Source organism: Astyanax mexicanus, chromosome 17 (assembly GCF_023375975.1).
Source record: "Astyanax mexicanus isolate ESR-SI-001 chromosome 17, AstMex3_surface, whole genome shotgun sequence".
Lineage (NCBI taxonomy): Eukaryota > Metazoa > Chordata > Actinopteri > Characiformes > Acestrorhamphidae > Astyanax > Astyanax mexicanus.
Window position 1 is genome coordinate 10700572 of NC_064424.1, and position 25303 is coordinate 10725874.

A 25303-nucleotide genomic window follows, 5' to 3' on the forward strand; every position below is an offset into this window, starting at 1 on the left:
TTTTTTTTATTGTGGATTTTCTTGCTCTTTTTGAATTGATCTTTTTTTAGAAGTGAAGAGGTTGGGTGAGGAAATCCCCTTTAAAAACGGATATATATTTTATTTTTTTTTGATGTCCCTTTATTTAACCATACAAATTTTACAGTAATTTTAATTATAATTTTAGGTACATTTTATATTAACAAAACTAAGTGTATTGATGTTTTGAAGCTTTTAGATTTTGTTTGAATCCCACTTTTCTTTTTTATGTTTGTTTAGGTTTGTTTATCTGTGTTTTTGTTTTTATGTGCTTGAGTTGTTGGTTGTATATAATGTGTATTTGACCTAATATTGTATCTGTTTTAGGCTGTTGAGTTGTATTGTATACAACATTAATTAAACAAAAATGTTTATTATGTCTATGGTACTTCGGTAACTCCAGGTTCAGTCCTCCGTTCACTAGGGGCGGTCATGAACAGAAACTGAGTGCAGGCTGGCGACAGAGCGGAAGGGTCTCTGGTGGCAGTAACGCAGCTCCAACACGTGTGTTTGTGCTGCTGCGCGGCGAAACACTGCATTAAAAACCCAATAAACAGTTTATCTGCCGTTATTTCACAGTGTTAAATATGACGAAGATAAAGAAGGAGAAGAGCGCAACTGAGGAAGAGGCTGGAGCCACAGAGAGATCCTACCAGGATTTAATAGCCAATATAAACCCCATCGCGAACCCTTTAGCCTCGAGAAAACTCAGCAAAAAGCTTTATAAATGCGTCAAAAAAGGTGAGAACAGCAAACAAACATTCTATTTTCAGTCCCCAAAAGCTAACAGACGTATATAACACTTATAAAAAGAACGAGACAGATCCTGAGTGATCCTGTAATGTGTAATTTTTTATTTTGTTTTGCAGCGGCCAAGCTGAAACAGATTCGCCGGGGAGTTAAAGAAGTGCAGAAGTTCATAAACAAAGGAGAGACTGGGTAAAATACAGATTATTTTAATCTAAAGTCAATCTCAGTCACTTCTGATACTCCTAACTCATAACTGACAAGCTATTCATACATTTTAAACCCATAAGAGCCCAGACCAATTTCTGAATATTGATCATTTTTAAAATTGAATTTGATAAATTGAATTTGCAGCTCTTTCATGTAACTTAAAGGACACAACAACAATTTACTCACTTATTGTTTTCTTCTTGAAGTCAGGTCAGAACTAGTTCTATGAAAAGCAAAACATTTTATTTAAGCCTTTAAACTGTTGAAATGCTTGGAACAGAAAATGCATTGTATAAATGAGCTATTTTTGTCTCCAGCCCTATCCCATTTCTCCTGTATTTTGTAAATAAGATCAGAAAAAGTAACATCCATTCACCCACTATTCTGCAATGTGTGTCACATAGGGACTTCTTGAGTTAAAATGATGGACCGGGTGCTTTAAGGAACTTTACTCATACGTAACCATGTGCTCTTTTGGCTCAATAGCAAGGAATTAAAGTGTGACTGTAGAAGGTGGGTTCACTCCATTTTAGATCCTGGAGTTCTCACTGTTCTGCAAAATTCCCAAAACAAGAAAACCTTGCATTGGCTGGGTAATTGTGCCAAGGGTCAGTGTTCGACCACAAAGTGTTTAAAAATAGATTAGGTTTTTCTCTTAAACAAGACTGACAATACCTGACTCTACCTATTTTTTTTTACAAAAACAGTTGATCTGTGCGCTCTGTTTACTCTCTGGAGGAGTAGATGCTACTTTTTTCCAAAAACATATGACAGTTGCCATAGACATTTATTAAAAAATGTGATAATTTATTATACAGTTGAGCAGTAAAACCAACCAAAAGCCTTAATTCTAAATGAAAATGTGAAAACATGAATGAAAAATACAGAAAAGTTAGTTTAAATTAATTAGCCACAAGTTGTAGCACATTTCTAGCCATCTTTATGGAAAATTTTGGTGACTAAAATGCAAATAAAAAAAAACTAATTAAATTCTAACATTAAACAATTATGGAATATTTATAGACTACAGCCTTCATTACCCTGCTAAAGAAATCGTGGAGATTAGTATAGTGAAGGTAGCCACCACCTTGGAAGCTATTAAATAAACAATTTTCTGAGGACTGTTAAAGAAATAACATTTGCGACTTTTGTTTTCTGTCCTTTTCAGGATTGTGGTGCTTGCTGGAGATACACTTCCGATTGATGTTTACTGCCACTTGCCAGTCATGTGTGAGGACAGAAACCTTCCTTATGCTTATATTCCCTCAAAAGTGGTGAGTGTGACCATGTTGGGTGTACAGTTTATGATGTATTTTAAGCTTAACAAATTACTTAGCAACTTGATAAACAACTATTGATATATGACTGTGATGCTCTTTGCAATAGTTTGTGACACACCTGCCTTTCATTTCATCTGCAGGATTTGGGTTCCTCGGCTGGTTCAAAGCGTCCCACCTGTGTGATCATGATCAAACCTCACGATGAATACAAGGAGTCTTATGATGAGTGTCTGGAGGAAGTCTCTGCCCTCCCCAAACCCCTCTGAGTGTGTGCTTGTCTGCATTGGTGTCATTTGAACATTTATTGCCTTATGTTGATGTTTGGCAGCACAGTTGTAAATGTGCTGTGTGGCCTGGCATCCTGATGGGCCTCACAGCTTTATGGACATTTTGTAATACCAGCAATCCCAGGAATTGCCATTCAGCTGAAAGAATGACCATATGATTTTCATGTTTCTTTTGAAACCTGTTGACTGTATTTTGTGTACTGGTGTTAAAAACAGACAGCTACTTTATGTAGTTTTTCCAGAAATGTTGCATTTTGCTTTCATTCTTTATTTTGACTCTAAAGGATATGTTTGTGTTGAGATATCTGAACTATTTTGAAGTAAAATCTATGAAATGATTTCAACAGTGTCAGTTTTATTTGTTCTGAAATAAGTCATTCACACTAACACACATACTGAGTATTTTATTTGCAGAATATGCTCTTAAAATAATAGTAAAATAAAAATAGTGAGTTTTCACAGATTCTTGATTCTCATATTAAGTTCAGGGCTTTTGACTTGGTCATTGTATGACATTGGTCTTTTCAGTGTTTTCCAGTCATTCATGTATAGAAATATGCAAACATTGAGCAACACTTTAGCAGCTGTTGTTCTTAATAATGGGATAAGTCTACACTAAAAAAATGAATAAAACCAGGATAAAATATTTGAAAGAATTTAGTACACAAAACTCAAGTCAACTCTCAAACTATGGACACTTTGTTCACTTAATGTACAGGTGCTGGTCAACGAATTAGAATAATTTGAAATAGTGCAATCATGAAATTCTTTGAATGCATTTTTTGTGCAGAAAGCAAATCAGGTGTTCACCGCACCTGTCCTACTCGTTAGACTAATCACAGAACTCGTTACCTGGAAAAAAATTTGCTCAGCTGAGCTTTCCAAAAGGCCCATTTAGGCCATTTAACTGTGACACTGTTGTTTTATTGAATTAGAATAATGGAGAAACCGTTTCATTGAATTAGAATAATTTTTATTATAATTACAATCATCACTTTCTCAGTATTTTGTGCCTGCCCCCTTGGCTTGTATGACTGCCTGAAGTCTCCGCGGCATCGATTTGACCAGCTTGGCGCAAGTTTCCGCACTCACAGCTTCCCAGGCAGTGGCGATGTTCTGCTTCAGTTGGTCCAGCGTAGTAGGCTTTCTGTCGAGAATTTTCCGCTTGACGATGGCCCAAAGGTTTTCAATGACATTGAGGTCAGGCGAGTTGGCCGGCCATGCCAAAACTTCAAGCTGTTTTTTTAGTGAACCAATCTTTGGTCGACTTTGCCGCATGAGCCGGTGCAAGATCCTGTTGAAATATGAAGTCTTCTTCGCCGAACTGTTCCTCAACAGTCGGAATCAGGAACGTTTCCAGAACATCTTGATATACGGCAGCATTGACAGTCTTCTTGAGGAAGCAGAGTTTCCCTACACCTCGAGCGGACATGCATCCCCAGACCATAACGCTCTGGGGAAACTTGACGGATCTTTTCACGCACTCGTGGTTGTAGGTTTCGCCACCACGACGCCAGACACGAGGACCTTGGTCACCGAAGGAGATGCAGAAGCGTGATTCGTCACTGAAGACCACTTTCTGCCAGTCTTCAGCAGTCCACTCACCGTGTTCTTTGGCCCACTTCAGCCGTTTCTCCATTTGTTTCTTGTTCAGCATCGGTTTTACTGCTGGAACGTGAGATTTGAAGCCGAGTTCGCGCAGACAACGGTAAGTGGTTGATCTGGAGACGTCAGCGCCGGTCTGCTTGTTCCACAAGTCGGTGAGCTCGGAAGTGGACTTGAACCGGTTGCTGACTGCGATCTTTCTCAGCTGCTTGTTGTCGCTAGCAGAAGTTTTTCGGACGCCGGAACAGTTGGTGCGCTTGCTGCAGTTTTTCTTGAGAGCTTTGCAGACGGAAGACTGGCTGATGCCAAGCTGCTCAGCAATTTTAGTTTGGGTCAAGCCTTGTTGGCGAAGGGCTTGAATTTGAGCCACTATTCCAGTTGAGAGGTCGCGCTGCTTACCCATGATTGATTTTACAACTTAGAAATTCTACTCAACCCTGACTTTATACTGCACAGTGAACACTCTTCACAGAAAACAAAAATTTGAGCATTTATTCTAATTCAATGAAACGGTTTCTCCATTATTCTAATTCAATAAAACAACAGTGTCACAGTTAAATGGCCTAAATGGGCCTTTTGGAAAGCTCAGCTGAGCAATTTTTTTTCCAGGTAACGAGTTCTGTGATTAGTCTAACGAGTAGGACAGGTGCGGTGAACACCTGATTTGCTTTCTGCACAAAAAATGCATTCAAAGAATTTCATGATTGCACTATTTCAAATTATTCTAATTCGTTGACCAGCACCTGTAGTTATCATAACATAGAATGTTTATGGCAAAATTGACATTTGCCTAAATCATCTCCTCATGATGCTGCATGGCCACCTGTGGTAAAATCCCATACCCCCTCAATTGATCAGATAGTTTGATTCTACCCCTTTAGAATAAATGCCTGTGTCACTACAGTCACTTAAGCTCATTTATTACACTCAAATCAAAATTAAATATGACTTTTAATAACTCTCCAAGATGCACTATCATACGTTCATTAAACTAATTCTCCAATCAGTAAGAGATTTTTAGTGTAATATAACGTCTTCTGCTCTAACATTTGTGACAGTTAAAATGTTCAAATAGAATTAAGGCTTCTGGTTGGTTATACTACTACTACTGCTCAAATATATTATAAACTATCCTCTTAAACCACTGCTAATATTTTAAATAGCCATTTATTTATTTACTGGATCCCCATTATCTTGGGCAGATAACTGTCATATAACAATGCCTTTTTTTCTTAAGCATAAAACCTGATCTAGGCTATTGTGAATGTGGCCCCTGGTCCCCTCAAGTAATCAATTTTATTTTTATACTAAATATTTTTTTGTGCTTTCAAATAGTCACTTAATGCCTCTGACCAACTTGTACTTCTACTTATTACATTTTAAAACAAAAACATGTACTTCACTTAACACAGGCACCCAAATGGTAGTAAATCTGAGACCAGTGTAAACTGGTTTGTTCCAGAGGTAAACACAGCTGAGCTTCAGTTCAGTAATCTGATGCAAATGTAAGTATCCGTGAAAACCTTTGTGGGGTTAGTTGAGATAAACTTTACTGATAGATAGCCTACAGTTACTGTAACAGTTACACTCCCACACACCTTTCCTAGAAACTGCTCTAGGTTGTTTTTGGTGGCCACACCTTTAAGTATGGCTGGAATAATCAGAGAATTCCTAGAGAGGAGAGCATATCTACACGCTAAGTACATATTTGTACTCAAAAGAGCATAAAGCTTGTCGCTGGGGCTGTACCTTATATTTAGGTACAAAAAAGTGCTTTTCAGTGAAAGTCCTTTTTTGTACCCATGATTATAAACATTGTAATCAACTAAATATGTGTCAAGAACTTGATGATCCAAAATTGTCTGCCTTTTAAATAAAAATGTGCAATAAAAATATATATTGTTTTTTAGTACAGTGTTGCAGAATACTGTAACACAAACTGTACAATTGCATCGCATGTAATGTAATACCAAAAATGATTACTTTGACTTTATTTATGTATTCAATGCATTTATTATTAATATTATTATTTTTATAATGATTTTAATTTTTTTTTTTTTTACGTTGAAGGGGTATTTAAATAAGCAGAAGCCTAAAAAAAGTTTTTTCAGAAATATACAAAATATATAATATTTCCCTTTTAAAAATTCGGTTATTTTTCTATAATATAATAATAATAATAATAACTTTACATTTATAATGCGCTTTTCTAAAGACCCAATGCGCTACATAAAATTAGTAAAATAAACAACAACAAAATAAACAAAAACATTTAACCACTCTTAAATGTTGAAGAAAAAAGATGAGTTTTAAGTAATTTTTTAAAAGAGTCCAAGGTAGGAGCACTTTTAATGACCTCAGGGAGAGCATTCCACAATCGTGGCGCTCTAAAAGAAAATGCTCTCTCTCCCATCCTTTTGAGCTTACAGATAGGCTCCTGTAATGTCCAAGGGCTAACAGAGCGAAGATTGCGTGATGGAGTGTAAAACTTCACCAGATCACAAAGATAGACCGGAGCAGTCCCATGTACCACCTTAAAAGTTAGAATAAGAGTCTTAAAATCAATTCGTACTCGGACAGGGAGCCAGTGAAGTTTCTCTAGTACAGGAGTGATGTGTTCACGTAGTGAGGTATTGGTCAACATTCTGACAGCACAATTCTGAACATACTGCAGCTTCTGGAGAGATTTCCTTGGTAAAGCAATAACAACTGAAACTATGATTTACCAAAAAAATAAAAACAGATCGATTATATTCTTTCCCAAACTAGCTAGAGATTAAATATAATGTTAAACAATTCAGTATTTTCGCACTTTCTTTCTCACTAGATGTCAGTATTGTCTCTGGGAAAGAGCCTGTATGTTGATTGGTGATAAGTGCTGTTAAACAGAGTGTGGCGCTGTTTCACCATTGTTTTTATTCTCTGTTCCTCAATTAAAAATACATATGTTTGTGGCCATTAGGGGTGGGCAATATGGCCCTGCATGAATATCATGATATTGTGCAATAACAATAATATGAAAAAAAATATATGTATATTTTTTTTATTATGTATTGCAATAATGTACTAATGCAGCAAAAATAAATGTATTAAAAACTATTATATAGTTTAACTGTGTATTTATCTTGTAAAAAAAAAAGGTTTCTTAACAAAACCAAAGTTTTTCCACAATCCTAAAATGCCGAATATTTATTGCATGTACAGTTCCAGTCAAAAGTTTGAACACATATTGCCATTAATATCTGTTCTCTATTTGTATTATTTACAGTAGATTAATATTAAAGACTTATAAATTAAAGAAGATAAACTAGAAAATGCCAATGGTCAATGTTGGCATCAAAGCAAAAAGTGCTATCTTTAAGAATCTAAAGTATAAAACAAATTTTGTATTATTATCTACTTTTTTTTACTTTATAATTGCAGATGTCTTCAATATTAATCTTAGAACATAGAAAATAATACATATAAATATATATACAAGAAGGGGTGTGTTCAAACTTTTGACTGATACTGTACATACCAGTCTACAAACATATAAACTATTATACAGATAAATGAACACCTGCAGCACACAATACGGCTATTATCACAATATAGAAATATATTTTCAAAATCACAATATTACTTTATCATAATATGGTATGGTACGCCCTTAGTAGGCATCCCTCCTAACGAATGCGTTCAGCTACTTTATGTTGCACCTGCTGCTGACACAGACGTGCAAATGCACACACACAGCTTGTCTAATCTCTGTAGAAAAATAAAGCAATAATTCCAATAGAATAGATCCTCACAGCAATGCTTTATGTCATCTTGCAGAAGATGTCTTGTCTTTTCTGGACAGTACAGACAGTTGTTTAAAATAAAAGAAGGATAAATTCTTTTTAATACCCATGATACATAATACATAATACATAAGTACCTAATGTTCTTTTTCACATTCAATCACAGCCTCAGTGCAAGGTGAGTGCAGCAGCAGGGATCAAGCCTCTGTGTTTAGTGAGGAAACACAGTGTGTGTTAGCTGTTGAAACTGATAAACAGACACCACTTCTCCTGATTTTCATTTCTCTTGGCCTTGGTGCTTGTTTTCTCTCTGTTGACATCTTAAATAGTTCATGCTGAAATACCCATTAATGCTCTCGGTCCCATGATGTTTGTTGTGTTTTAGCATTTATTTTACCCAAATCATGTATAAAAGCTCAGGAGAGGAGCAGGCAGTCCCTCAGTCACACCAACGAGGCCTGAGAGCAGCACTTACATGGCTATGGAAGATATGAGCCAGAATCAGGGCTTTTTTTTATTTTGTTTTGTTTTTTGGAGAAAAGGAAGAAGCATGACTAATATGTTGAAGAAGAAAATAGAATACTGGCAGTCAATGACAATGCAGTTTCCATCAGAAGGGGGTCAGTCATTGAGGTCAGCTACCGGCTCAAATACTTACTGTGACTACCATGGATTACAGATTTAAAGACTTGAAGACACTCAACACCAAGAACTTTTAGGACGATAAGCCTAGAAGTCTGTGAAAGCCTGGATGAGAGCTTTAATGGACTGGGTGAGATTGAAGAGCACCAGAAGTTGTTTATTTTTTATTCCACATTTCGCAGAATAACTGAATCTGATTTTCTTTTTCTTTGTATTTTCAATGGATTTGCATTTTATTATTTTGCCGTTTAGATGTGGATTTTTTTTTTTTTTTACCATTTTGTTCTGGAAATGAAGAGCAATAAAGGTTTGTAACTCCCTATGTTGGATAAAAATGGATGAAGACATGGCATATTAAGTGGATGGGTACTCATCTATATCTACCTCTATGATGACCAGAGGTCAGAGTCCGGAAAGTCAAAAGGACGTATGGGCCACGTGGCTGGGCTTGTGCTTTGCTGTTTACTCTCAACATCACACACCTTTCAAGGTACACATCTCTGAGTCAGTTGTGTCCAGGGGCACAATGACACCACCATCAGAGCTCCATCGGTTTACTAAATGGCCTTTGTAGTTTGGCAGTATTTTGGTGTACACATTCCTAGACGTGGCCACCTGCAAGCCCCTGGGCTCTGAAAGGCATATATTATACACTATTTTACATTACATTTTTATTCCATTATCATGATTATAACATTTGTGTACATACTTGTACCAAAAACACTTTCAAACACTTTTTATAACAAATATACGTACGTACACATGCACAACCTGGGGGTCGTGAGACATAGTCCCTGGGTATTAAGGGTATGTAGTGATGCTATACTGTGAATAATGTGACTGGAACTCTTTAAATGTTTAATCATTTTAACAATGAAAACAGTTAAACTATAAACTATAAAGACTATTTTTACTGAATTGAGCTTTTATATTACTAAACTTTTTTTTTTACTATTTTACTTAACTTAGACTTAAGACTTAAAATGACTCCCTGCAGTACCGAGCAGCACTTTAGGGACTGTAGGAAAAATATCGGACACAATGAGTAATGAATAAATCTATTAAACTTCCTCAAAATGTGACCTTTTGATGTTAAACAAACTATATATAAAATATATGTGTACTATATGTGTACATATGATGGGATGATGAGTTGGGAAGGGTTCAGAATTATTTTTTTTAACCCTAATAAAGGGTCACCCAGTAAAAAAGAAAGAGAAGAACCCCCCCCCCCCCCCTTATCTTGCATTTTTTTTAGAATCTAAGAATAGTTAACATACTGCTATGGATACATTTACTGGATTGTGACATGTCCAAAGATGCTAGTGCTGTCTGGTTATTGCCCTCTTCTAGATATGTTGCTCTTATAGATACTCTAACTGCCCATTATACTATGGTATGGATTGTGGATTGAGTGATGTGCACCAATAATTATGATTAATGTTGTCAAAAGAACACGATAAGAAGATTGGAGCACACGCAAAATAAAAACACTGTGCAGATACTCTTTCACAACCTCGCTCGCTCGTTTTCTTTTTTCATATCTTCTTTCATTTACCCATCACACATTTACTCACATTTTCCTTCTCTCATTTTTTCCATCTCTAATCTGACCTGCTTAACGTACAGACCTGGTTGTGTAAGACGGAAAAGAAGAGAGGATGCAGGCAAAGCACTTCAGTGGTGCAGATGATGTTGTTCGTGTGCTGGTGCACTTCCTCTTCTGCACCAGGGCCCAGCTACTGCACTTCTTGGAATTCGGAGTGTTAGGTTGAAATGTCTTATTTTGGGTTTGGCATGGTCCCTGCAAGTGTTTATTATGTCAACAGCACACCTGCCGCCTGCCCTCGTCTCTCTGGCATCAGCACGCGCCACCCTGACACCCTCGGTACTGACACTTCTCCCTCCTGTCTCCTCCAGGCACAAACAGTGGTCCAACAGGGAAGGCCACTTGCTATTCTGCTTTTTTTTTTTTTTGCAGATCAGTGGCTTCAATCAAATTCAGAGCTGGCTGAAATAGTAGAAAACACAGACCCTGTACTGAACCAGGCATAAAACGTCATATTTTTAGCTAATTGTAATGCATTCATTCATAATCAATGTAATCAATATGGCCTGTGCAAACGTTTAGGTTTCTTACAGAGTCTGAACTTAATAACACCCCACAGTTTTTAAAAAATAACAGGTTCAAATGCTTTTTGTAGCTAAAAATCTTTTAGTTTCTGAAGTTAAATACTTATTGAACGCCTGCAGGCACTTGACATTAGTTTGCTGTCAAAGGAAATGTTAAACTGATGTTGGACAAACGTTAAAAGTGACATTCTGGTTCACGTCAAAACCCAACCTTGTACAGACAATGTAAGTTTAGTTAAAAGTCAAAGTCACGTACACTATATTGCCAAAAGTATTCACATGGCCAAAAGAAGGCCACATGAAGTTTGGCATTCATATAGGTCTGTAGCGATTGACACTACAGAAAATTAGCAACTTCTGAGCACTATGAACCTCAGCAGTTGCCTTCAGTCCCAATCACTTCTACTGTGTTATAATATCACTGACAGTTGGCTGTGGAATATTAACTAGTGAGGACATTTCACGACTGGACTTGTTGCACAGGTGCTGCATTCTATCACAATACCACTCTGGAATTCACTGAGCTCCTGAGAGCAACCCATTCTATTAGAAGCAGTCTGAAAGGAGAACTCCTTTAAACTCCGGTAAAATGGACTTTTGTTGTAGTAAAACATGATAAAAAGTACTTACCTTTGATGAATAGCACACCTCTGTTCTCCCACAGCGTTCTGAGATCCAGAAATTTTAACAGTTTGTCCGAACACCTTTAAGACTGGGTGACACAGGGCATAATTTGCCCTGATTAAGCTCCTTTTCCACACCTCCTTGCTAGAATCCGGAGAGCCCTGACATTTAAAATGAGGCATAAATAACTCAAAATGAAAAGTGCACAAGAAGCTTATTAAAAAAGCTTCTATGTTATTATCAGTACAGTGATGGCGGCACACAGAGCTGAAGCTAGCGTTATAAAAGGTAAACAGTGTTTTTTTTATAAGTTTCTTGTGCACTTTTTAAGTTTTTAATGCCTCGTTTTAAATGTCAGGGCTCTCCAGATTCTTGCAAGGAGGTGTTGAGCTACTTTGATCTGGAAATCGGTGTAAAAAGCGATTTATCAGGGCAAATTATGTCATGTGTCACCCAGTCTGAAGGGTGTTTGGACAAACTGTTAAAAGTCCATTTTACACTGGAGTTCTCCTTTAACTTTGAGCCTAGTAGATTTTAAATATAAAATATCAGATTGCAATCGATATCAACCAGTACTGAAGATTTCAATATTGATATTGTTAATAAAAATATGATACAGACAAATAGGACACACAACTGACAGAATCCATACTTTTAATTTGAAAATGAATAGGACATGCCATCCAAAAATATTACTCTTTTTTTAAATATAAAAATCTGCATTATAGGTGTTAGGTCTGGTTTGACAGCTGTAGTGCTCAGAAGACGTGCTCAGAAAGATTAATCTTAAAGCTCTCTATAATATGTTTATTCCGAGCTATTTTGGTTATTAGTTATTACATTAATATAACAAAAGTCATTAAAAAAAGCAGCATGCATAAGTCATCAAATTATTTAAAAAATAGAAAAAAATGGCTATTTATAAATTAATAATATATTGGTTTTACTTCTGTATCACCCTTTTTTCACCTTTTTAGTCCTAAAAATCTCCTGAGCAGAGGAAACACTGAAATATGCACAACCTCTAGATGTACTTTCAGATTTGAGAGCTGCTGCAGTAGTTACTAAAGTTTCTAACGCTGTATAAATGATTCTGTGCCAACGGTTTCATCACACTCACTGCATTACTGTACATTTGTCTCGTACAGATCATGCAAACGTCTGATTATTCAGTTTCTTTCCACTCCTCTACTCATAAATCATGTTCTTGTGGTGTTCCCATTCTGTGCCCCGCTCTTTCACTTTTAAACCCACCCCCATCTCCACCCTTCACCTCCCATATCTGTTTCAAGCAGTGTGCTGTGGTGTATCTTGCTGGCAGGTGCTGTTGATGAAGCAGGTGCAGCAAGAGATTTATTGATTTAATCACCTACTGTTAAGCAATAATTCTCAGTATGGAGATATAAATCCACTCATTGTCTCCGTTGAAGTGATGGAGAGATATTCCCTCTCAATAAAATAAATTATAATAATTTTAGTATGTATAGAGGTTGGACAGATTCAGAATGTGAAAGGAATTTGAATAGAGATGAAGGCAAATGAAGGATGAGATTTAAGAGTGTGATTAAAGATTCTGAGAAGAAAAATGTTTTGACAGTTATCTTCATAAATATAAATTTGTGTCAGACCTGGAAAGAAAGTACTACTTGACCTTTATTTGCATAAGAGTGACATTTGTGCATATGTGTGTGTGTGTGGAGTAGAAGTGAACTGGGTGTCAGTGGGCCTGCAGGACGGCTTTGGGGCAACCTGTTCTCTCCCTCCACTGGGGGCTTGTGGGGGCTTGTTCCATGACTTTGACAGCTTTGCAGTTCATAAACTCCTGTCAGTTCGGCTTTACACTTGAGTGCACTGAAACTTTACACTCGGAGATCAGCGCCACAATCTACTGTTGTTCTAACGGAGAGAAATGCTACTGATAACTGATAAAGTGCTGGTGACAAGCCACCACCTAACTTTAGCATCCCGCGTCCGCTTACTCACCTCACAGTGACACCGGGCTCAAAGTTCAGTTACGGCAGGTTTTCGGTACGCGCTGTGCTGCTGGTAGCACGTGGCTGAAGCGGTGAAATGTACCTTTTCTCTGATACTCACATTATGTTTTAAATCTATCTTAGGTTACATCTCAAACCACCCTGCACTTTACCCTAAATAAAAGTACATTTTTTTGCTTTTTGAAGAGCCAAGGGAGGGGGGTTGCTCTGCAAATATGCAAATATTTCCTTCAACCTTACGTTCAGGCCAAGAACAATTAAGGAACATTTATTTGTCAGAGTGCACTGCTTTGTAAAAGCAATTTGTTCCAAGTAGGAACATGAAAGTAGCAGAAGAATTGTGAACAAAATATGGAAATGTCATTTAATGCTTCATTAAAACTGTGATACAAATCAGCTTATTGTACCGAATATGAACATAACCTCAAACAAACCTTTTTACTTGTGTCAATATTACCCACCTATACCCAAAACAACAATCTTATTATTTACTTAAGAAGAAGATTCCTCTAACGTGAATGAATAAAAGAATGCATTTGCATTAGTATGCTGTTATGCTGTTATCAGTTTAAATGAGCCATTAAATGATCAGAAATGGCAATTATTTCTGGGACAATACTCTGTCTAAATAAATACAGATATTATGACAGGCCTAGTGATACATTCAGATTATTACAGTAACATAATTGTTTCTTTTAGTTTACATACTTTTGACAGTTATTATGTTGGCTCAAAACAGTTTGACCTGTTAGAGATTTCTGATGCTTTTTTGAGTACATTGGATATCCAGGTTTGATACAAGTTGCCACTGTTGGCTCCTTAAGCAAGTTGTTTAACCCTCACTTTTCTTCAAGCTATTCTGTGATGGATGCTCACTGCTCTGGGCATGTGTGCTCACTGTATGCGTGTGTGTGCTCACTAGTGTGTATGTGTGTGTTCACTGCACAGGTGGGTTAAAGGTGGAGCCCAAACTCCAACACATGTCCAACACAAATGGTGAATATTGTCTTTGTTTCTGTCATGTTGAATGATACCAAGAAATATTAACAATGTATATAACAAAATGTATAAATATTAAAAATGGAGCTATGTCTACATTGATGCACATTACAACGAAATTAACAGAATTCAATGAATGTAGTCAAATACTTAAAAAAAATATTTATCAAATCTCAACATCTATTCAATTAAGTACAATCCAGGTATGATTAATAATGATTATGCTGACACTGATGTCAGGTTAATGTCACTCAATCAACCACAATTGCACTTTTACTGTAAATAAAAAAAAATGTGAATTTGTTCATTTATTTAATTTTTGTTCTGAAGGTTGAGTGAAAGTCCTCCAGGCCTCTAGACCCCTTTTACTGAACAGCTGGAGTGGTAGGACCACCGGGTGGGCCAGTGACTGTGGCTTTCTTCAGACTGAGCTAGAGTCACCTCCCCCTGTGCTCCATACATTAAACGGCTTTAGCTGAAGGCCAGAGCCTAGCCAGCGGAGTCTGTGTGATCTGAGCTGAATGCGTCATCAGCATATGTAAAGGAGTGTCTGGAAGCCACGTCAATCAGGGCGTTGTAATTCTTGTTGCACTTTTTTCTGTGTCTATTTAGTCACGTTTCTGTTCTTTACTTTGTTTTAGCCACTGCAGGTGTTTGTTTTTATAAACTTTTTATAAAAGTTCTGGTTCGACCACATTGTACTGTTGTGTACTAACCACAGCGTAATTACGCTCGAGTCACAGAGTTGAATGAAAATCTATGGAGTAAGATGTGGTGTGGCAATATTATAGACCATATTAATTTTTATGGTTGTTTATGAACTTGAGCATTGTACATGTGATAAAAAAAATCATCCTTTATAAATCCTCTTATCCTCTTATAAAATGTTTTATTTTGAGAAAACAGTTTAATCTGGTTAGTCACAGGCTGTTGTCGGATATCTAGACAGTTATAATCCCTCTCAAGCACGAAGACGCGCTGATAAGAGTCTAATAGATTAAGGCCCTGCCGCCATAAATGCTAAAGTAGGCCTCTTTTTGGTCACGCTGTGAGCCGGAGTGATGACTATGCTTGCTCAGGAGACATTTTGGCCCGATTTGATCGATTACTGTGTGTGTGTTTGTGTGTTTGGGTGCAGCACCCTTGCGAGTATCGCAGGATCTCAAACCTGTCACAAAAACTTGTAATTCTAAACTGTAAGTCTAATCCCCTGTCCAGACGACAGAATTCACGGAAAACGGGGGATCTGCGGTGACTGTCGCCTGACTGCTCAGTTTTACAGTGTGTGTGTGTGTGTGTGTGTGTTTGTTTACTCTGTTTCGTTCAGACATGGTGGCATATGATACGGGTAGAGAGCGCAGTTATAGGGGTGTGCTGTGCAGGGGGTGAGGCAGGCTGGGGCAGGATCACAAGGACACTCAGAGGCCTACAACTCTAGACATTTTATATAATATATAACATGTCTGGAATAAATGTTTTATAGCTGCTTGTCTTTATATTACACATGTTTTTTGTCTGTTTTTACTGTGAATTTCACTGTACTGTAGAACATGTATACACAACAATAAAAGCACATTACACACATCAGCTGCATGCGAAGATGAGTACCAACAGTACTTGTATTTATATATATATACACTAATGCATCTCAAAAAATAGAATATCATTGAAACATTTATTTATTTTAGTAACTCAGTTCAAAATGTGAAACTCAAATATTATATAGATGTATTACACACAGTGTGATCTATTTCAAAAGTTTATTTCTTTTATTGTTGATAATTATGGCTTACAGCCAGTGAAAACCCAAAAATCAATTAGAATATTATATAAAACCAATTGGTACTTTTGGCAGTGTGGGCAGTGTGCCAGGTCCTGCTGGAAAATAAAATCCGCATCTCCATAAAGGTTGTCAGCATCAGCAGAGGGAAGCATGAGGTTCTGTAGGATTTTGTGGGAAAACTGCACTGACTTTGGACTTGATACTGTATAACACAGTGGATCAACACCAGCAGATGACATGACTCTCCAAACCATCACCGATCATCAGTAAATTTTACATTTCATTTGTAAATCAAGGGAGCAGAGTCTGGAGGAAGAGTAGAGAGACACACAGTCCAAACTGCTTGAGGTCTAGTGTGAAGTTTCCACAATCAGTGATGGTTTGGAGAGACATGTCATCTGCTGGTGTTGGTCAACTGTGTTCTATCAAGTCTAAAGTCAGTAGTACTGTATTTTGTTAACCTTTTCACATCCATTAAGCATTGTGACGGACATGTTTCAGACGGGGTGTGATGGATTGTATTAATTGCTCTTGTTGGAGGGGGACAGATAATAGAGATGTAACTACTCTAAATCTTAATGACTTAATGACAACCAGAGCAGACCCTCAACTCCACCATCAACTGGACTCAGACATCTGCTCATTTGAATGCAGCACGTTTTTCCACATCTGCACTTGATGGAGCTGCAGGGCATCTTTAATCAAGCTGTACTATCTGTCCCCCATCGGGACGTGTGTTTACAAATAACACCGGCCTCTTGATGTGGCATGTGTCAGTGAATACCAAGCACACTTGTGCTGTCGTTGGGCGAGAGGCAGCTTGTCACAATCGACACATCTCTTTTTCTCAATTAGCTTAGAAAACTACAGCTGCTTCAGACAACGTTCATGTTGTTGCATCAATAAAGATAAAAGTGTAAGTACGTGTGTTCTGAAAGGACTGGGCGGGCTTTGTGTTAGAGCAGCACATGCCACACTTATCAGATTATCAGATCATCTCTGATGAACGGGTGATCATGAGGTTTACTCTGCCAATAGATCTACAGTAATACTGCTGGACCTTCTACAGGATTTCTGCTAGAATCCGACAGAAATATCAGACAGTTATTTTACTGCAGGACTCTACATAATTAACATAAATGATTACAGACATATTAGATAGTACTATATAGTATCTACAGTATATCGTCGCTGTCCAATAAAAAACACTTATCTCCAAAACAGCAACTTTACAGGAGAGATAAAAATCCTTGTAAACTTTCAATGGAAGACAACGTAAAAAGAGTTTATTTCAGGTCATTTTAAAGAGTTTCTATTGGTCCGTTCATCAAGAGATTTTAGCACAGTGTAAGGGACAGTTTGTCTGTTCAAATTATGTAGTAAACTAAAAATCGACAAAAATCGAGATAAGTGTTTTTCGTAGAACAGCGACGATATGATATCTTAGGGTTGGTTATGCAATAAAAAAATATAGGTGCTACAAGATTAAAAATTGTATTGTCACGTCACAGAGTACAGGTGCACATGTGAGGGAAAAACTTGGGTGCAGGTTCCCACTAGTGTGCAAAGAACAAGATTTACAACAAGTAGAATAGCAAAATAAAATAGAATATACAGATAACTTTACAGTATACACACTATACACAATACACACAATAACAATACACACAATTACTTACACTATAGAAATATTGACATATGGTATTGAACAGAAATACGTTAAGTATGATTGAAAAGTAGATGTGCAGATATCTAGAGTATGTAAACTAAAAAATACAAAGTGTTCCATAAATAATTCAACCTTAAATTTTAAAGAACATATTGATACTTTGTACATTGTTGTGATAGATTGTAAAATACCAAAAATGACAGATTAAGGTTATTATCAAACTTTGTGATTCACTGTTGACACAGTAGTTTAATCTAAGATTAGACTTGAAACTGGCTCTGAGAAACATGGTGTGAGTTTCCTAGTATTTGCAGTAGAAATTTAACTATTTATAGTAGTAAATACATAACAGGCTTTAATAACTGAGTAATAGTTTCGGATGACAGTGTTTCAGGGTGCCCTCTTGTCTATGTTTCCCTCTGGTTTTCTATACGTCTAGCTAGGCTCTTACTGTCAGATCAGCCGGAGTCATTATCCACACTCTGGTTAAATAATATCTGTAAAGCTGATTTGTGACAGTGTCAGATGTAAAAAAGTGCTACATAAATTTGAGTTGATTTGAGTTTAGGAGCTAAACATGATAAACAGAGGCAAACTGCCAGAAACATGGAGGTTCTTGGAGTTCTGAGATGACACTGTAGACCTGCATAAGGTGAATTTACTTAAACATGCATTTACAAAAACATGACATTTTTTTAGTATTGTTTGCTAAAAACTTAATTGATTTAATTGATATTTGTTAGTTATATCAGTCACTTTGCACAGTATTTTTATCTTCAAATTTTTTGGTTGGGTGAATGAAACAGATCTGTATTTAGTCTATTTGACTAAATGTAACTATAATACAGATTATGAAATACTGACACAGCTATATACAGCCAACACAGCCAACACAAAATTAACAGCACAGAAAATTATGCTTTCTTTTATAGCTACAACATCTAAGCCAGGCAGTAAATCATAATATATATGCTCTGCAGATTTACCTAAAGACTACACAATGACTGTGAGCGTTAGAAACTGGGGGGGTGATAGAAATCAATCGAAAAGAAGCTGCCAAAGTCAACCGTTTACTCAACTCAAGGATCGCATTTGAAAGTACACCGTATGTGCATGCAAATGTTAACTTAAATGCTAACTCAAAGTATTTAAGTAATGTAAAGTACTGGAAATATATATATATATAAATATATTTATAAAACAGACTTAATTCATTGTAGCTCAAAACAAATATGTAGTGGATAAAAAAACATCACAAAAGTAAAAAGTAAAAAACATCATGAAATTCAAATAGAAGTCAATGGCCAAGGCTCAAGACTAAAACTGTGTTCATCCAGCTCTATAACATGATTAACCCTTGTGTGGTGTTCATATTTTTGTTACTCGTTTACTTTTTTACTTGTATTTAATTCAGCAAAATTAAGCAATTTTACATTTAAATGCTTTCCACATGCTTGCTTCACCTAAATTGCAAGCAATATAAACAGCTTACATGGTTAATATTTGCCCTTTACCTTTCTTATGTTACATTTCTTTTAAAAAGTGCTACTTTTTTTTATTAGTTTTTTAATAAAATGTAAAAGAAAATGAATTAAACTCAAGACATGAGTAGAAAATGTGTTTAGTTTCAAATTTACAAATGAAGCCATGTATATTAGCCCTTGGCCAAACAGACTGTATGTAATATAAATGGTTAGGGGGGGGGGGGGGGGGGGGAGGGGGGTTACAGTGTGTGTTTATCGAAAATGTGTTTTGATATATGTTTTTCACAAAAAATGAGCCAATGCCAATGAGTTTGAGTTAGAAAAAAAATTTTTTTTTGTATCATTTGATGAAAAATGAAAACGGGTCCCACAGACCGGAACACCACACAAGGGTTAAACTGTAAGAAGCTCTGAATACTCAGTTTTATAGCCTGTCAAAAGGCCATCACTAATTGTCTTGCCCCTTTCTCTACTTCTATTCTTTTGCTACACCTTAGCAGCCGTTTCTCAGTGTTGACGGCTGTCCAGACAGCTTGATCTTCATCTAATCCAACACGGCAGGCACAAGACTGTAAATATAAGGCACACTTTCTCTGTTGTTCAGATCCAATCAATTACTATTGATAGGTGAAGACGGTAAATGGCTGTGTTTATAAAATAAACAGCGTAGGGAGGTGCTCAGGAATGTGTAGTAATGGAGGAGGTGGAGGAGGCTGAAGACGACAGGCGGGGAAAACTGCAGAAATGCCATGCTTATCTGATCATCAGTACCATCAGCACAGGCTCATCATGGCCAACTGTCTGAATGTGGTCAGCTTCCACCAAACCACTGAGAGGCTTAATCACTTTATTACGTAACATAATTAGTATTTTATTACTGTGGTCTAAATGTTGCTCATTAACACCTTCCCTCATTAACATGTGATGAATGGCAGTGCCAATAAAAAAAACATTCTTTTTTTGTCTGTTTTTATGCCTTTTTTTTTGCCTTTTTAAATGAAAAAAAAAATGTTTTATTGATGTAAAAGTCAACATACAGCTCTGGAAAAAAAAACTAAGAGACCACTTTAGTTACTGAAGCAGTTTCTCTGATTTTGCTATTTATAGGTATATGTTTGAGTAAATTTAACATTGTTGTTTTATTTCATAAACTACAGACCACATTTATCCAAAATTCCAAATAAAAACAGTCATTTAGAGCATTTATTTGCAGAAAATGAGAAATGGCTAAAATAACAAAAATGATGCAGAGCATTCAGACCTTAAATAATGCAAAGAAAACAAGTTCATATTCAAAAAGTTATCAGAGTTTAGAAATCAATATTTGGTGGAATAACCCTGGTTTTTAATCACAGTTTTCGTGCCTCTTGGCATGTTCTCCTCCACCAGTCTTACACACTGCTTTTGGATAACTTTATGCCACTCTTGGTGCAAAAAATTCAAGCAGATTAGCATCTTCCCTCTTGATTATATTCCACAGGTTATCATATTTTTTACAACATGATGTCAATTGAATAATAATAATAATGTAAATTAAGCATATACCTCACGTCCTTTAATGTGACTGACATAAATCAAGGTCCAGGCAACTGGTGATGGTAGTCTCACAGTTTCTGTAATGAAGAGCATGAGCAGCAGCTGTGTGTGACAGTAATGTAAAGACACCTGCCTGGACAATCCAAACAAATCAGAGAGATGATTCAGTTTAAAACCAGTAAGTCTGCCTCAAGCAGGCCGTCCTCAAAAACTGATTAACTGTGCAAAAAGCAGACTAGTGAGAGAGTTTAATCGATGCTGCCACCACTGTGCTTCACATTGCATTTTAAGACTTTTTATTTAAGTGACTTTGCAACTTAAATAAAAATAATATATAACAAATTCAATGAAGAAAGACCAAGTATGTGAATAAGAGAAAAGGTATTTTAGTAAACACAATAAACAAAATGCATTTGTAGATAATTATTCAGTATTTCCTTTAATAATATAAGAATATGGTGGGTACTGAGTTGGGTTCCGGAGTTTGGCAATATGAAGTTGAGCGTCCAGTTTTACAAATTTCAACTCAATATTTCGACTGATTTTGCTCTGATTTCATACATAAACAGTCCTTTTTATTTTACCCAAAAAGAATATTTATTATAAGCAATTCTGTTATATGTCACATACTTTTGGATTTACATATTATCCAATTGTCTATTGTCTTGTGTAAATTGCATGTATTGCAATGTATACAGTACTGTGCAAAAGTTTTAGGCACCAAAGCAAATTACACTAATCCATTTATCTCAGCAATATGATTGTTGATTGAAAAAGCACCACATATGATTTGAACAGATGCAAGTAAACATAAATACAGTAAAATGTAACAAGGATTTCTCATTTTTAACTAAGCATGTTATATCTTGTGAGCCAAGCTGAAGAACAAAGTAAAGTTCCAGATCAGATTTCTCCTGGATGCTCCTCAGCCAGCATGTGTACATTGTGTTCAGTTCCGTCAGCAGCTCACCTGATTTACCACATTTACCAATTTACCAAACCAGGTGTTGATTTGATGAGAACTAGAAATAACTCTATTAAACTCAGATGAGAAGGAGAGATTAGGAGATGTTTTAAGGAAAACAGGGCTGTGAAAGCTCTGCGTTTTGTAAATTGCTGTTTGTATTTATTGTAATGCTATACTGTGTTTTACTGAGCTAATAAACACCTACTGCACAGATAAGAAGCTTTGGTAACACTTCCTATGAAGCCTGTATTCATAATGCATTATGAGTGTATTTATAATGCGTTATATGACATACATAATGCCTTATAATGACTGTAATAAGCTTGTATAATAACTCATAAGCGCTTACAATGACATTCATAACACATTATAAGCTACAAGTATAAGGATTTATAAAGCCAGGGTTTATAATGCCTTATAATGTCTGTTCATAAGAACGTTGAACATACTAATGTTGTAATGCACTATAACACATATATGGTATATTCTAGTATCTAGTAAGTTATAATACATTATAATGTGCATCTTTAATTTTTAAATTAAAGTACATAACACATTATAAAGCATTATATACAGTCATTACAGGCTTTAAGTGAAGTGAGTTTTTTATATGCCTTTTACATGTAAATTTTACTATGCCTTAATGTAATGCCTCATAGAGCATTATAAGTGCTCTTTACTGGCTTTAAGTGAAGTGTGTTTTGGTAATGCTATTATACTTAAAGAATATTCGCTTGAATTAAAAAAAACTTACAAAGCATTATAAGTGCTCTTTACTGGCTTTAAGTGAAGTGAGAAACACACATAGATTCACAGAATGGATTCACAAACAAGACATACAACTCATTCAAAAACAAACGATTCAAAAACATAATTTATTGTAGTTAAGCAATTGCACATATTGTACACAGAACAATTGTGTTTCTATTTCTCTCAATACATTTCAGTACAGTCAATGTGTGAGAATGCAAGTATCAGTACAGTTAAATTGCGGGAGAACTGTTCACAGCTTTTTCGAGAACTTTCTGATGTCATGCAGAAGTCGTCCAAGGATCCCGTACCTGTGCTTTCTACCAAGCCAGTGGGAGCACTGTACTGATACTTGCATTCTCACACATTGACTGTACTGAAATGTATTGAGAGAAATAGAAACACAATTGTTCTGTGTACAACTATGTACAGTGTGATTTGATCTTGATAAATATATGAGGAAATCCTTGCTTAATCTTTTACAAAATACGTTGCAATTGCTTAACTACAATAAATTATGTTTTTGAATCGTTTGTTTTTGAATGAGTTGTATGTCTTGTTTGTGAATCCATTCTGTGAATCTATGTGCGTTTCTCACTTCACTTAAAGCCAGTAAAGAGCACTTATAATGCTTTGAAAGTTTTTTTTTTAATTCAAGCGAATATTCTTTAAGTATAACAGCATTACCAAAACACACTTCACTTAAAGCCAGTAAAGAGCACTTATAATGCTCTATGAGGCATTACATTAAGGCATAGTAAAATTTACATGTAAAAGGCATATAAAAAACTCACTTCACTTAAAGCCTGTAATGACTGTATATAATGCTTTATAATGTGTTATGTACTTTAATTTAAAAATTAAAGATGCACATTATAATGCATTATAACTTGTAATACTAGAATATACCATATATGTGTTATAGTGCATTACAACATTAGTATGTTCAACGTTCTTATGAACAGACATTATAAGGCATTATAAACCCTGTCTTTATAAATCCTTATACTTGTAGCTTATAATGTGTTATGAATGTCATTGTAAGCGCTTATGAGTTATTATACAAGCTTATTACAGTCATTATAAGGCATTATGTATGTCATATAACGCATTATAAATACACTCATAATGCATTATGAATACAGGCTTCATAGGAAGTGTTACCAAAGCTTTTTCTTTACTGAAATTCCACAGGTGCCTAAAACTTTTGCACAATACTGTACATCTATATATTCATTTTATCTAGATTATTATATCTTCATTAGTGCAATTATGCATGTATGGAGTATGTTATGTGTGAATTCTATATTTTCTATGTTTCTATTTGTATTTATTGTGTTTCTGCTGTTGTAATAGACCTATAACCTATGTTTTTCACTCATCTGTACCCCTGTATTACTAGTATTATGTCATATTGTGCCATATCACTACCCTTAATTATCACATCAGGGTACTACTTTTTTATTGTTATTGTTTTTTGTTTTTAAAAGAAAAATTTCATTTCCCATTATATATCTACTAGAGACAGTTTATATCTGTCCAGTATCATTTATTTAACTTGAATCCTGGATATATATATATATATATATATATATATATATATATATATATATATATATATATATATATATATATATATAGTGCATTATTAGTATCATGACATTCTATATCATTGACTTAATATCTCAGTTAGGGGTGTGCCATATCATATTGTATGCAACAATAAAATTACATTTTCAAATCGTTGCAGTAGTTTAATCTTGAAATTACTTTTAAAATTTAGTTTTAATTTTATCATATCGCCAAGAGTATCATTATCGTGAAAATACCCTGAAATAGCATGGTATTATTTTAGGGCCCTCTCGCCCACCCCTACTGTGATGTGATAATAAAATGATTTAAGTTGATTTGAGAAAAAGATAGTCAGGGGCGTTAATGCAGCACTCTTTACATTTTCTCTGAAAGGACATCCTACCTGAGAGCATGAGCACAAAAATCTAACTTCTACTGACCTATGCAAAGTAACAGAGAAAGCGTCAGAAAGTCAAATCAGGCCAATTTGAATACTGACCCAGGGGTCAAGTCTGACCCGAGAACCATACCAAAGGGCACAATTCTCTCAAACTTAGGTTCATTTGTTTCTGTTGGAATATATGATCTTATTTAAATTCTTTTAGAGAAAGTAGATAAGAATTTGATGGGACAGCAGAGTGTCATTTGCTTCTAATCTGAGAAACTGATCTTAAACAAATCAGTCATTCCCAGCTCCGACTGACGCGCGGTCGTTAGAGACTCTGCTTAGTCAGAGTGAGAGAGGAGAGGGGTTCTTTCCCATGCTGAGAAAAGCGAGGTATGAGGTGACATCAGCAAAAGAACAGTGGTGAGAGATTTTCTATACTGGCACATCTGTGATATGAGGCAAAGGGCATCAGGGTTATGTTACATAGATTACTGTTACTGAGTACTGATGAGGATCCGGCACCAACACCAACTATATACAGTACATATGGTCACTGTCTGAATAAAAACTTTATACAAGAAAGATACAACTTTGATTTTTTGTTGAAGTCAATGTAAAAATGATTAATTAATTCCATGTCATTTTGGAGCTTTTCTATTGGCCCAGGCATCATAAAATTCTGACCCTGTTAAAAGTAACTGCCATTATGTCAAAAAGTGATGAACAACAAGGATATAAGGATATAAGGACATATTTCCCCATTTTACATTGGTACGTCTACCCATGGTTACACGTCTAACTTGCGGTGCTTCTATTGTGAAATTAGTGAG

The 25303-nt window shown here is 35.8% G+C and overlaps 2 protein-coding genes across 2 annotated transcripts in view; both read left to right on the plus strand.

The window, feature by feature from the left end:
• Nucleotides 1-25303, plus strand: part of rab39ba (RAB39B, member RAS oncogene family a) — a 175672-nt gene that overhangs the window by 87585 nt on the left and 62784 nt on the right. The window lies entirely within an intron of this gene.
• Nucleotides 425-2880, plus strand: nhp2 (NHP2 ribonucleoprotein homolog (yeast)). Its single transcript, XM_007254122.4, has 4 exons — nucleotides 425-759; nucleotides 888-957; nucleotides 2144-2249; nucleotides 2396-2880. Exons 1-4 carry the CDS (start codon nucleotides 606-608, stop codon nucleotides 2519-2521), a joined length of 456 nt encoding a protein of 151 aa, XP_007254184.3. The 5' UTR covers nucleotides 425-605; the 3' UTR covers nucleotides 2522-2880.

Coding starts and splice junctions, on each gene's coding strand:
- nhp2 (XM_007254122.4), top strand. CDS start 606: ATGACGAAGATAAAGAAGGAGAAGAGCGCAACTGAGGAAGAGGCTGGA. Junction 958..2,143: donor ATAAACAAAGGAGAGACTGG/GTAAAATACAGA, acceptor TGTCCTTTTCAG/GATTGTGGTGCTTGCTGGAG. Junction 2,250..2,395: donor CTTATATTCCCTCAAAAGTG/GTGAGTGTGACC, acceptor TTTCATCTGCAG/GATTTGGGTTCCTCGGCTGG.